The sequence below is a fragment of the Coffea eugenioides genome, chromosome 2 (assembly GCF_003713205.1).
Source record: "Coffea eugenioides isolate CCC68of chromosome 2, Ceug_1.0, whole genome shotgun sequence".
Taxonomy (NCBI): Eukaryota; Viridiplantae; Streptophyta; class Magnoliopsida; order Gentianales; family Rubiaceae; genus Coffea; species Coffea eugenioides.
The window spans coordinates 73,943,455-73,956,809 of NC_040036.1; the positions used below are offsets into that span (position 1 = coordinate 73,943,455).

General features: G+C 34.1%; 2 protein-coding genes across 2 annotated transcripts; one reads left to right on the forward strand and one right to left on the reverse strand.

Annotated features, from left to right (window-relative positions):
• Nucleotides 1-989: 989 nt before the first annotated feature.
• LOC113760238 (transcription factor bHLH18-like) lies at nt 990-2,713 on the forward strand. The gene is made up of 4 exons (XM_027302799.1): nt 990-1,308; nt 1,392-1,483; nt 1,857-2,222; nt 2,520-2,713. Exons 1-4 carry the CDS (start codon nt 990-992, stop codon nt 2,601-2,603), a joined length of 861 nt encoding a protein of 286 aa, XP_027158600.1. The 3' UTR covers nt 2,604-2,713.
• An 8,524-nt stretch (nt 2,714-11,237) lies between these two features.
• On the reverse strand, nt 11,238-12,743 carry LOC113763884 (transcription factor bHLH18-like). The gene is made up of 3 exons (XM_027307866.1): nt 12,174-12,743; nt 11,452-11,817; nt 11,238-11,335 (listed from the first exon to the last, which is right to left on the reverse strand). The coding sequence occupies exons 1-3, from the start codon at nt 12,720-12,722 to the stop codon at nt 11,252-11,254; spliced, it is 999 nt and encodes a 332-aa protein (XP_027163667.1). The 5' UTR covers nt 12,723-12,743; the 3' UTR covers nt 11,238-11,251.
• Between the last annotated feature and the right edge of the window lie 612 nt (nt 12,744-13,355).

Here is a 13,355-nt window from a genome sequence, read left to right on the forward strand (position 1 = left end):
ATGCATTGACCACCACAGGGCTCTCCTTGCTTCTTTCAAGTATTGTGGGTTAAAACAAATAGCTTGCCTGTGAACTTGACATCCATGAGCTTAATTGTCTCCCAATCCCCTGATTATTTAGGCACTTTGTCTTATTACTAGCTCGAATTTCCCTTGCCTTACAAGCTAAAAGTTTTCTGCCCAACAAAACCAAAAAAAAGAAAAAAGAAAAAATAAGAATGCATAACAGATTTTGTTGTCTTGACAAATAGTTTTGTTGTAACATTTTTTCAATACATTGCAAAACTAGGAAATTATCGCTCATTTAGTTTTCTACAAATACGACTGGTTAGGAGCCAAGTGCTGAGAGAATTAGATACAGGGGGTGGAGGATAAAAAATATGAAAAATAAAAGACAAACATGGAGGTAGGTATAAGTTGCCTTAGTTACTGCTTCAAATTATTAGCTAAGGAATAAATTAAATATAAATATAATTTACTACACTTCATGATCTAGCTAGCATTAAGCTCAAATTATGAACCAAATATGTGGTCAAGAAGGGTCCAAGTGTTTCATCAAATACCTTTAATCTAGATTACTTGGTGGACTAAGTACTCAAATAAAGTTCAGTGTCATTAGTAATTTCCAGTTGGGCATTGCTTTGATTTTCTGATACTGTAAAATTATAATGTGTCCATGTATCTCAAAAAAGTAAAAAAAAAAAAAAAGGAAATGCATAGGGAAGGGAATAACGAGAGTGGTTAATACCAATTCAACAAGTGTATTAAGTCCTCTGTTTTCTTTTGCATTTCTGAGATGTTGCCAAGAAATCAGTTAGTGCATAATCACCAATCTCTAGGTCCACACACACACACACACACACTCTTACAAGCAATGGACTTCCTACTAATGATCCAATAAAAATGTTGATCGAGTTTTAAGGGCTATGAATCATGATTATCTATCAAATGCTTGTAGAATATTCAATCTTTCGCTTTAACTACAGGAAATGGAGGATCCATTTGTCGATGATCAATGTGATATCATGGACTATTTTGATGAAGATTTCACTGCTGGACTTGGAGAAGATCCGGAAAGCAATTTGTCTGCTGTTTCAGTCATGGAAGCTCCTCCAATCAGTATTGAAATCCCAGCACCACAGCAGAGTTCTAATCGCTGTAACTCGGCAGCCACCCTTGAAAACATGCCAAATCATCATAATCAGCCAATCATCCTTACTTTTGGGAATCCAAGCACGCCAGAAATAAATCCTCAACCATTAAATCTAGAGGATGATAGAGTCGTGCCTGAGGTTTTGACATCCCATGGTTCATTTGTAAATCTTGAGGAGGAAGCCCAAAATGCAAGGAAGAAAAAGAAAACAGGCGGCCGGGTTAGGCCAGCATCGCAGATTCATGTCACATTTTAGCAGAAAGAAAGCGCCGCGAGCAGCTCAGCCAGGGATTTGTAGCTCTATCGGCCATTGTTCCCGGCCTCAAGAAGGTTTGTAATATTTCCAAGAATCCAAATTTTGAAATAAAGAAAATAAACAGACAAAAATTTTTCTATCATTGTGATGTTTCAAATGTTTAATGCAACCAAATTTTGTGATGTCATGTCACACGTCAAAGGGGGCTAATTTAATTAATCCCACGACAAGTTATTTAAATGTAAAGTGTGCTGTTGATTTTCCGGATCGCGATTACTATAAAGAAACAGCATAACCTTCTATCATTGCTCTCTCTCTCTCTCTCTCTCTCTCTCTGTTATACACAACTACTCTATTAGTAGTTGTTTTTAGCCACTAGGCTTAATTTTGCTTTTTTTTTTGGAGCTTCACATAGTTTTGGTTACCAAGATCTTATTCTTATTGCAGATGGATAAAACTTCTGTTCTTGGAGATGCTATCATTTACTTGAAACATCTTCAGGAAAGAGTGAAGACGCTCGAGGAGCAAGTTGCGCAACAAACCATGCAATCTGTCGTTCTTGTGAAGAGATCACAGCTTTTAGTTGAAGATGAAGGATCTTCTGATGATACGGGCGGCCCTGATGAGCAGCCACTCCCGGAAATAGAGGCAAAAATGTGCAATAGGAACATTCTTCTCAGGATTCACTGCGAAAAGCATAAAGGGGTTCTGGTTCAAATTCTTTCCGAGGTAGAGAAACACAATCTTGCTGTCATGAACACGTGCGTGGCTCCGTTCGGAAATTTGGCTCTTGATATTACCATAATTACTGAGGTGAGTTTAGCAGTCAAAAGAAATTTTTTCCCTTGGGATTTTGTTGACATGAATATTTAATGTGATGATACATGGTTATACATAAAGAATTGCAGCAGACGTGAGGTAGACTTCCACATGCTAGAAGCAAGGTAAAAATATTGAAAAAGAGATATTGTTGCTGGGGGATTTGAAGTTTTGAACCAGCAAATCTCACACCCGAGAGAGCTAGTCACCAATTTTTATTTTAGATACTCTATTAGTAATTTTCAATGTTTACAATATGTTCTAAGTATTGATTTCATTAAATCTTTCCAGATGGAAAAAGAATTCAGCCTGACGATACAAGAATTAGTTAAAATTCTTGGATCCGCTCTCCATCGGGGGACGGTGGCCGATTAAGAGCCCCCGGTTGGACCGCCAAGAGAACTGTTCCATATCCTATGGGGTACGGAATTCCTGATAAGAAGTTTATATAAAGAATTCCTGATATAGAGTATGGACCCCAAGAAATCAAGCTGTTGATGACTGATGGTGAAGAAGACAGACGACGTTCACGGGCCATGCTTTGAGATTGACAACATATGGTGCATATTAGTACTTGCCCCGTTTTAATGATCAGGAATGAAAATTACTATCACTAAAAAATAAATAAAAGGCCTACCTCCTCGAGGGTCTCGTGAGCTTTCAATTGATTTTCGTGTGTAGCTATTTGGCATTGCACGTAGATGATACAAATGTACAAAATGTTACTGGTTCCCTTTAGATTACTATGAAGTATTTTGGTAAATTTTTGGGTTTGTTTAGATTTTTTTTTTTTTTTGATGTTTTCACAAATTTTGATTTGTATCGACTATTTTGAGTAGCTTTAGAAGCTTTTGATGTAGACATTGTAACACTTGTTATGATTTAATGTATAGTTGTATGCCAGACAATAATAATAATAATAAGAAAAAAAGGTGGTACAAAAGCAAAAAATGATTGTAGCACTGCTAGCATATCCTGTCAAGGAATTTTCTTCAGTTGATATTCCACTTATTAGGGCCCATTAATTTGATGATGAAAGGTTTTCTTATTTTTTTTTTTTATTCCCTTCATAATCAAGAAAAAGAATAATTGTTTCTTTTATTTCCTAATGTTCAATCAAAATCAAAACATGAGATGTTCTTTACAATAATACACGGCTTATGATTAACGACTTAGTCAATCCACGTGTTTAGAAAAGCCATTATTAGCTGATGTCTGATGATTAGCAAGAATTGACAAAGTCTGCATTCTGGTCATTGATTGATGAATCTCACAAGTCGTGTGGACAGTACTCTTCGACATCATGTGATATTATCGGGTGCTACAACGTGTTAAAGTACACTTTGATGCCCACAACAGCAATGAGATGTTTTTGCATGATGAATCTATACTTGGCAATTGGGCGGGTTGGGCGGATTTTGGGCGGGTTAATGTTGGATTTTCATTTAAATGGGTTACACCCAACCCGCCCAACTTTAGAGTGGGTTAATTTTGGGTTGGGTCATATTGGGTCATCTCAAACCCATGACCCAAATATGACCCAATATATTAATTAATAGATTTTGATACATAAACTCTCTCAAATACATTTTTACATACAAAAAAAAAAAAAAAATTTCACACACATAAACACATTTTCACATAGATACACATAATTTTACACACTAAAACACTCATAGACACAAAAATATACTCACTTCTTAAGCTATTTTGAAATATGTTATTTTTACACATACAAACACATTACAATACACACTAATATACTTTCACAAATACACACACATACTAACTATTTAAACTACTTGGATGAACTCACTATTTTTTATACAAGTAAGGATTTTCAAACTGGGTATAGCTTTGGTCCAAACTAAGAGATATTTTAAAACTCAAATTCTTATTTATTATTGCATGGGACACATGTCAATCAACTAAATAATGTAACGAGTGTAACGGAAAAAATTATAACAAAGAATCTCTTGTCAAATAATTAGCTTTCAATAAACCATATCTTTATAATTTCAACATTTAGCATAAAAATCTTTAGTGAAAGGATTAACAAAAATTTGGCTATTACTTCAATATTTAATCGCTCCATAAACGAATTTTTACAACACTTGTCTCAGAAATGTTTATTGCTCTACAATAGCAGAGGTCAAATTACGTTTAAATGATAATTGCTAACCCCTTTACTAAACCATCAAAAAGTCCAACCAAAATACAGGGAACTTACTCCAAAAATTAACACTTTTTTTTTTTTGCCCCGGTTTTTTTGGGGGGCGGGGGGTGGTGGTAACACTTTTGTACACAAGAATGTCTTTTTCCATGTGTCAACAGGATGGGTTATACTTGCATAAAAAACATACAAAGAGGGAAAAGTTGGGTAATGGGTGCCCAACACAAATACCCAAACCGCCCAAAATATATATGGGTTTTTATTACCCAACCCAAAATTTATCCAATACCCAACTTACCCAACCCAACCTCTTAAATTAGTGGGTGGGTTGGGTGGGTTGTTGGGTTTTGGGTATAATTGCCAGCTCTAGATGAATCTTGAGTAGCCAAATACTTGCTAATATATTTCAATTACCAAGAACTATACAAGTTTGAATAGCCATGTTTGAACTATCAATGCTCTTGCATTCAACATTATCTTTATTCCAGTTACATATTGAAAGCGGTTGAAAATGGAATAGGGTGTGGCATATAACTGAAACGAATGGAATGGATGGCTGGTGATTGAGGATTATGCGTACGAAGCAACCAGTATTGTGGTAGGATTTGTAAGCACCTGTGCGGAACTATTGCAGTAATTTGTTGGGGTCACTAGTACATCTAACTCTACTCTATTAGCCATCAATGTTTTTAAAATCAGATGGGAGAGGGAATTGAAGGAGCTTTCAGTTCACGATTCAACCGGTTTGATTGATTCAACTCCGGTATAAAGGTTTAATAATTTTTTATTTATTCTAGTATTAATAATTTTAATAAAATTGAAATATTTGCAAAGATAAAAATTTAGCGAATTTCAGTTCAAAATCTCTCTGTTTCTACCCATTTTTACCATTCCAATCGATTCTTGATCAAGTTTAGTTGATTTCATTGAATTTTTGAATTAACTATTGAATCGAATTAGAAGTATAATCAATTTGTTCTTCCATTAATCGAACCAACTAGTCTAATCCAATTTTCAAAATAGTAGTAGTCATGGCAATGGTACTTGCTTTCTCAAGAGAAACTTTGCAATATCCACTTAACTAGTACATTGTAGCTAGCATTACCCTTTGGTCCGATTATAAACACTTGAAAAGTATTTGCGCGAATTCCTTTCAATTATTCACCTATAAAGGGGCAACTTATTCTTGATGTTGGTGAAAACAATCGAAAGAGCCAAGAAGTAATTTGTGGTTCAAATGGAGTCCCATGTCTTACGTGATTGGCTTGAACCATGAGTGCGAATTTACTCACAATCTAGTTCGAGCAAGTTAAGGTGCGGTCTAATTTATGGATTTTGTACCTTTGGCTTTTTGTGTTTGATTCATTTTTTTAAGGGATAATTGCAGAAACCTCCCCTGACTTTTATAGTAATAGCATTGACCTCCCCTATCAATTTTGAAATAGCACTGACCTCCCCTATCAAAAGTTGGAGGCAATTTAATAGGCAAAAGTGGGTCAATTTACTAAAGTACCCCTGACATGATTTAATTTTACCAAATGAATGTGATGAGTACTTTCATCAAACCCAACAAAACATTTGTTAATAAAAATTACACTAAATTAACTATTTCTGCATAGTTTAACTAATTAACTAAATAACTAAATAACTAATAATCTAATTAATTAATAACTAATTATCTAATTAACTATTAACTAATTAACTAATTATCTAATTGTTAATAGTTATTAACTAATCAAACTATTTCTGCATAGTTAAACTAATTAACTATTAACTAATTATCTAATTAACTATTAACTAATTAACTAATTAACTAATTAATTAATTAACTAATTAATATTTATCTAATTAACTAATTAACTAATTATCTAATTAACTAATTAACTAAAGCTGTTGTCTGTCTGAAACTAACAAACTACTTGCATGTTAAACTAATTAACTAATTAACTGCTTAACTAATTAACTACCTAATTATCTAATTTATTAATTAACTAATTAACTAATTTTTGTTTATCTAATTAACTAAAGTTGTTGTCTATCCGAAACTAACAAACTATTTGCATGTTAAATTAATTAACTAATTAACTGCTTAACTAATTAACTAATTAACTAAAGCTGTTATCTATCCGAAACTAACAAACTATTTGCATGTTAAACTAATTAATTGCTTAACTAATTAACTAACTAATTATCTAATTAATTAATTAACTAATTTCTGTTTATCTAATTAACTAATTAACTAATTAACTAAAACTGTTATCTATTCGAAACTAACAAACTATTTGCATGTTAAACTAATTAACTAATTAACTAACTAACTAATTAACAAACTATTTGTATGTTAAACTATATGCAGTACGCATTATCTATTTAAAATATCGGCTCTTTATGGGTATTTTACTTTCAAACATTTAATTTATGATAAAAACATCAATGTTTGTAAGTAAAATTCAAAAAGTGTTACAGTAATATCAATATTCTTACTTTCAAACATTTAATTTATGACCCTATACCTCTCCCTTTTTGTAAAAATATTACTGTAATATTTTTTGAATTTTACTTACAAACATTGATGTTTTTATCATAAATTAAATGTTTGAAAGTAAAATACCTATAAAGAGCCGATACTTTAAATAGGTAATGCGTACTGCATATAGTTTAACATGCAAATAGTTAGTTAGTTAGTTAGTTAATTAGTTAATTAATCAAGCGGTTAATTAGTTAATTAGTTTAACATGCAAATAGTTTGTTAGTTTCGGACAGACAACAGCTTTAGTTAATTAGATAATTAGTTAATTAGTTAATTAGTTAATAGTTAATTAGATAATTAGTTAAGCAATTGTCAAGCAAATAATAATTGTCAAGCAAGTAAGGGCAAAATTGGAAGAAAATTCTTATCTCACTTCTACAAAAGCTGTCAAGGAGGTATCTGCAACGAATTGTTACTGTTCAGGGGAGGTGAATGCAATTTCTAAACCTAGAGGGGAGGTCAATGCAAATATCAGAAATCTCAGGGGAGGTTTCTGCAATTATCCCTTTTTTTAAAAGGGAAAGAAAATGATAGGCAGAGAAAGGGAATGATAGGTCAAAAGTGGACAAAAATGGAGGAAATAAAATCTCTCTTTCATTGATTTACTTTTACTGGTTAAATAACATACGTAATTCTTTCATTTATTTTGTTTGTTTTTCTTTTTTACATGATTGAAATCACTCTCTATTTTTCTTTTTTCTCGTTAAGAAAATGAAAATCTGATTAGTAACTTTAAGAATCACTTCTAGGAATCTTTAGACATCACACCTAAAATTAGAATGTATCACATAATTCCAAAAAAAGACGTTGAGTCTGCAAAAAAAAAAAATTATTAATGATAAATTTATTAACGAATATATATATATATATATATATATATGCATAGAATCAGAAACTTTGGAAACCCAGGCCCATTTTCTTGTGGATAAAACATAAAGGACCATTATATGCCACTTATTAGAGACAAAAACTGCACTGCATTTTGCCCATACTGCATTGGTTCTTAGAAAAGTTACTTCTGTGACCTGTTTTAACTCTTTCTCTCAACTTTAGGTTAGGGTCCTCTAATATAAAAATGAGGGAAGGGGTTGTGGCAGCTTCGAAATTCTCAAATATGTGGGCAGTAGTAATGGAATGACAATATTTCAAAAGAAAGAAATCAATGTCAATCAGCATCATACATCATAAAGTAGCATTACTATTTATAGAAATACATATAATAATTCAAAAGCCAACGAGACCCGCGAGAGGAATTGTTTATGCCATCATGAACCACCACCAAAAGAAGAGCGTCACACAAAAATCTTTAAAATAAACGAAAAAAAAAATGTTGGCAAAAATCTACAGAATTTTGCCCTCCCAATCTAAAATCTTGCTAAAAACAGACGTTAAGAAGGGTCTGTTTGTTTTTTATCGAAAACATCTTCCGAGAAAGTAATTGCCTTAATTTCCAGTGTTTGGTTCCATTTTAACCCGGGGAAAATCACTCCCCTTGTAAAATATATATTTTACTTCAGCGGATGTAAAACGACTTCAATCATAAGCTTATTGAAGTTATTTTCCAGCCACCACCCCCTCTCTTTGGCCCTTGTTTGCTACCTCTATCTTGTCCCCAGCACATTACGCATTAGTTGTCTCCTCCACAGCTCTATTCAACCCGCATTCCTCTTCCCTTGCACATTAGCCTGCATCATCATGAGCCAAAGTCATGGAAGACTAGTGCAAAGGAATTAGGTCTATAGAAACAGCGTGGATTGGACAAAAAGAGAAGATTTCTAGTAGAAAAGAGAGAATACAACTCTAAAACTTTTACAAAGGGGTAAAGATGTTTTCAAATTGATTATACATGAGAGAGCTTGACAGTTTCGCTGATCAAATAGAATTTCCATCTTTTGCTTTGACAATAGGAATCAATGATGAAATCTATTAGGTCTTTATGAACAAATTTTGGCTATAAAACTATTCTTGTAACACCTGCTTTTTATGTTCTTGCTATTATTTACCTTTGATCACATTTCATTTGATGGTGGAAGAGGGTTTTTGTGGTGGTTGTGATGCATTGATTGCAGGCACTGAAGAATAGTGTAGTGGATATATATTGTAATGGCTATATTACTACTGAAAATTTATTTCCAAAACAGTGACCAAACACAAGAAAATTAGGGGAAAAATAAAATATTTTCTGAAAAATGACTTCTACTGAAATTATTTTCCCAAAGAAAACCTTTTTATGTCGAATCAAACAGACCCGAATTTATTTTCCTGTCTATTCGGCATAAAAGCGGCCCGCTTTACTTGTTGGAGGGCAGAACGAAAATGTCAGGTTTAATTCTTTCTCCATTATGGGGAAAAATAAAAGAAAGAATGCAAGGGACATTAATTATATCAAAATTTTGTAAAAAAATTACTAATTAAAAGAGATCAAGTTAAATCTGTCCCTAGATCTATGTACAAGAAGCTTACCTCAGCATTATATATTAGATTAATTTTTTCAATATTGATAGTATAAATTCTTTATTTTACCAGTTGTTTAGATGCATGACACTTCATTGCTTCTAAATTGAAATCTTATTTTATATAACACTATGTATAAAAAAATATGCATATCGTCGACGTAGGAAAAATTAATTCGTAATTCTAATGTTTGCTGCCAAATTTCCAATGATGCAAAACTAGTAATGATAACAATTAAGCTTCTCTAAACTTAAAGTCCCAGATGGCAAAACTTTTTAGTAACTATTCAAGCTTTTATTAGATTATGTAAAACTGGCTAGAATAATCCTAACGCATGCAACTACAAGGAAATAGCACAAAGTCACCAATAAAGGTATTTAGCCTCGTTTCCAGCTTGCCACAAGTATCCCTTTCCAACGAACAACTTTGTCCCCAACACCCGCAACAATCTTCAACAAAATACAACCTTTTCCGCAACTTTCCACACATAAGTGGTCAATGCTAATTTTCTAATCTAATCTGCCCCACAAATTTATGTTCGACTTTCTTCTGAGCTCTATTGTTTCACCAATGCCAATCGACGTACCATTTGCAAGAACCTTACCAGAAACTTCTTACCAAGATGCCTTGGTAACAAACTGAGTGAGGAAATAGGAGGGAATGCAAGAAACACAATCAAACTAACTAAACTTGCCACTAGAATTCACCCAAGGAATTAAGCCAAGGGTTAAGAGTAAAGAGCAAGAAAATTTTATTCTTCTCAAGGAAGCCAAAAGCCGCACTTGTGTATCGAGATGAAAATCAACTTTGAAAATTACAGAGAGATCAGATTAGAAGATGAAAATAAACTTTCAAGGTAGCTTTGGAACTACCCTCCAGCAGTAGGCGGTTTTTAGGCACTAATATCATAATTTAGATGATGAAATTAAAGTGGCTTTATTCCTTGACCAAAAGTACATATATTAGTGAATACTCCGTATAGCTATTGGATATTTCAAAGAAGTTGAACCATTACAAGTTGAGGAAATTAGCTATAACTTGGTATATGAAGGTGAGAATTGAGAACCGTTTGTTGCACATGGAAATCATACCAAAAAATTCCCAAACCATATAAAAATCTCACCCTAGCACCTTCCGCATCAAAGTTCTTTAGTTTTCAAAGTTGGCAAAAAGGAGTTGGTTATGATGCTGCTAATCAGCTTTGCCTTGGAATTTATTTTAAGTTTGGAACTAAACTAATTGAACCCCCAAAGTGAGATGCACATAGCATAATTTATAAGCCTATCGTAAGTTTCAATGTAGCATGTTATCATACTCTTTAGTAAAGCTCAAATGTTTAGATGACGATCAACGCGTTTAATCTCCCCGCTTGATTTTCTTCTCCCTACTTCCTGTGGTACAAATGCATCATGCATTAGAGGCCAAGTTATTTTCTGCTCATCATCCTTGAGGTACCAAGTTTAGTTACATATTTTTCGTACATGATGATTGAAGTTGAACTTTTTTAGTGTATCATCTCTTTATTCTAATGGGAACAGGAAAAGGATGAGGTACGAGCGACGAGAGTTGAATTCTCAAAGCAATTAAAGTTGAACTGTGAGAAGAAAAATAAGGTACTGGTAGTCCAGGGCATTTTCAGATCAATGGGCCCTAGGAATGAAGAATAATCATTATTAAAGAAAACATATACAACGAGCACCATATATTATGCAAAATCAGTACATATTGAGCCCACGAGCCCCACGAGAGGCATTATTACCAGTAACGTCACTCCAAAAGAAAATGAAATAAGATAAAATATAGGGATTTTGCACTCGCAAACTGTAGTCTTAATACATAATGTTTGTTGGGATCTTTTACTTAAGACTAAGCGGCATGCTTGCCTTGTTGGAGGACAGATCGAAGAGTATCGACCAGTTCTTTTGTTGTCAGGTTGACTTCTTTCTCCGCCTGGAAAAGATTACCACGAGGGATCATTAAATAGTAGAAAAATCTATAAGAAGAAAATTGATTAAAAAGATATCGAACTTTAAATTCGTTCCTAGACCCATATATAAGAAGCTCACCTCTGCGATAATTGTAATGTCAAGAGCAAAATTCCCAAATGGGGAAACACAAGTATTCACTACAGCAAGATTGAGCTTGTCTATCTGAGAGAGAATTTTGATGAGCACCCCTTTATAATTTTTGCAATGTATTCTTAAAAGAACATTCTTGTCGCACACTTTAGCTTCAAATTCGGGCAGTGGCTGCTCATTCGGGCCAGCCACCTCATCTGAAGATCCTTCATCTTCAAGTAAGAGTTGTGATCTCTTCACAAGCACCACAGACTCCATGGTTTGCCTAGCAGCTTTCTCCTCCAGTGTCTTTACTCTCTCCTGAAGATGTTTTAGGTACTCGATGGCATCTCCAAGAATAGAACTTTTATCCATCTGCACCATTATAAGTTCTTCTCAGAAAAAACTTTGTCACGATTTTGATGTGTAAGTTATGTAGTGAAATGTCTATGCATGTACGAAGTAAAGTCAGTGCGGTTATCATTGTCCGCTATCTATAATGTTTTCTTGATTCGGTAAAGAGCAGTGTGTCAAGTAGAAAGCAAAATATAGGCACGTATTTGGCATATGAATGAAGTTGTAGTCAAATAAAATTTCATGGGGATGCTATTGTGGTAACCGTAATTAGGCTGCATGACAATGACATGAAAAATGACTTTCTCTCAAACCTTAGTTATGGATTATTTTCCTTTTCTTTTCTGTTTTTGGAGAAAATAGATGGTACTGCTCACCTTCTTGAGGCCAGGAACTATGGCGGAAAGAGCCATGAATCTCTGGCTGAGCTGCTCGCGTCGCTTTCTTTCTGCTATTATGTGATCATAGGTTTGTGATGGTGGCCTAACACGACCACCAGGTTTCTTTGCTTTTGTTTGGACGGTAGTTTTAGCAGCCTCATCAAGTTTTGCAAATGAACCATGGGATGTCAAAACCTCAGACACTGCATCATCCTCAGGGTTCAAGGTTCCTAGAGTCACTTGATGAGGATTTATTTCTGGCATATTTGGATTCCCAAAAGTGAGAATCATTGGAGAAGAAGAAGCTTGACCAAAATTTGGCATGTTGTGGATGTTCGACGAGTCGTAGCCATTATTAGTCTTGTGCTGTTTGGCTGGTGTTTCGAAACCAACAGGATGAGCTTCCATCACTGAAGGTTCACACAATGCAGGAGTGGAGTTGCAGCTTGGAAAGATATTGGAGAAAGACGGATTCCCTTCTGGAAAAGAAGAGTTTTGGAAGTCGTCGGCAAGCGCAGCAGATAATTCATCGTTCAAGAAGTCCATGATATTAAAGTCATCATTAGACAATGGATCCTCCATTCCCTGTTAACAATAAGATAAGGCAGCATGTCATGTAAGAATCGTTTATTCAATAAATGAAAGCTTCTTCCTCTGACGTGATCTATACTTTGCGAAAGCCACAACTAGAAATAAAATAAAAGGAAAAGCAAATGCAACAGAATTAAACAGAAGACTCTGCAGTTCATTTAACCGACAATCGATTCCGATGGTTTTCATATGTTTTTGCCTAGTAATGGTCAAGTTAAGCTTGGCTTGCCTTAGTTCAAATAAAAAAGAAGATAAGCCAAAATATTGTGTCAGGTCTCTTTCAGCAAAATTTGGTTTGCCTTTCTGAGAATCCGTTGGGTTGGAATCTAGTATAACCATTTTAAGCTTGACCAAAGAATCTATGCGCTACACAACGAATAAAGCAATTTGCCATCTAACATCCACTCTATATTTCTAAGTTGAAATTAAAGCTATGCCATTATGCCAAAATCATACAATATCTTATATTTTTGGGGACAGCTGCCCTTTTCCTGCACCCTGAAGGTCCATCTCTGCATGTATTTATCTATTTGTCGTGTAGTCTCTCTGCTCTTGGATTCAATATTCTCCCTCAGTCATACTATGACC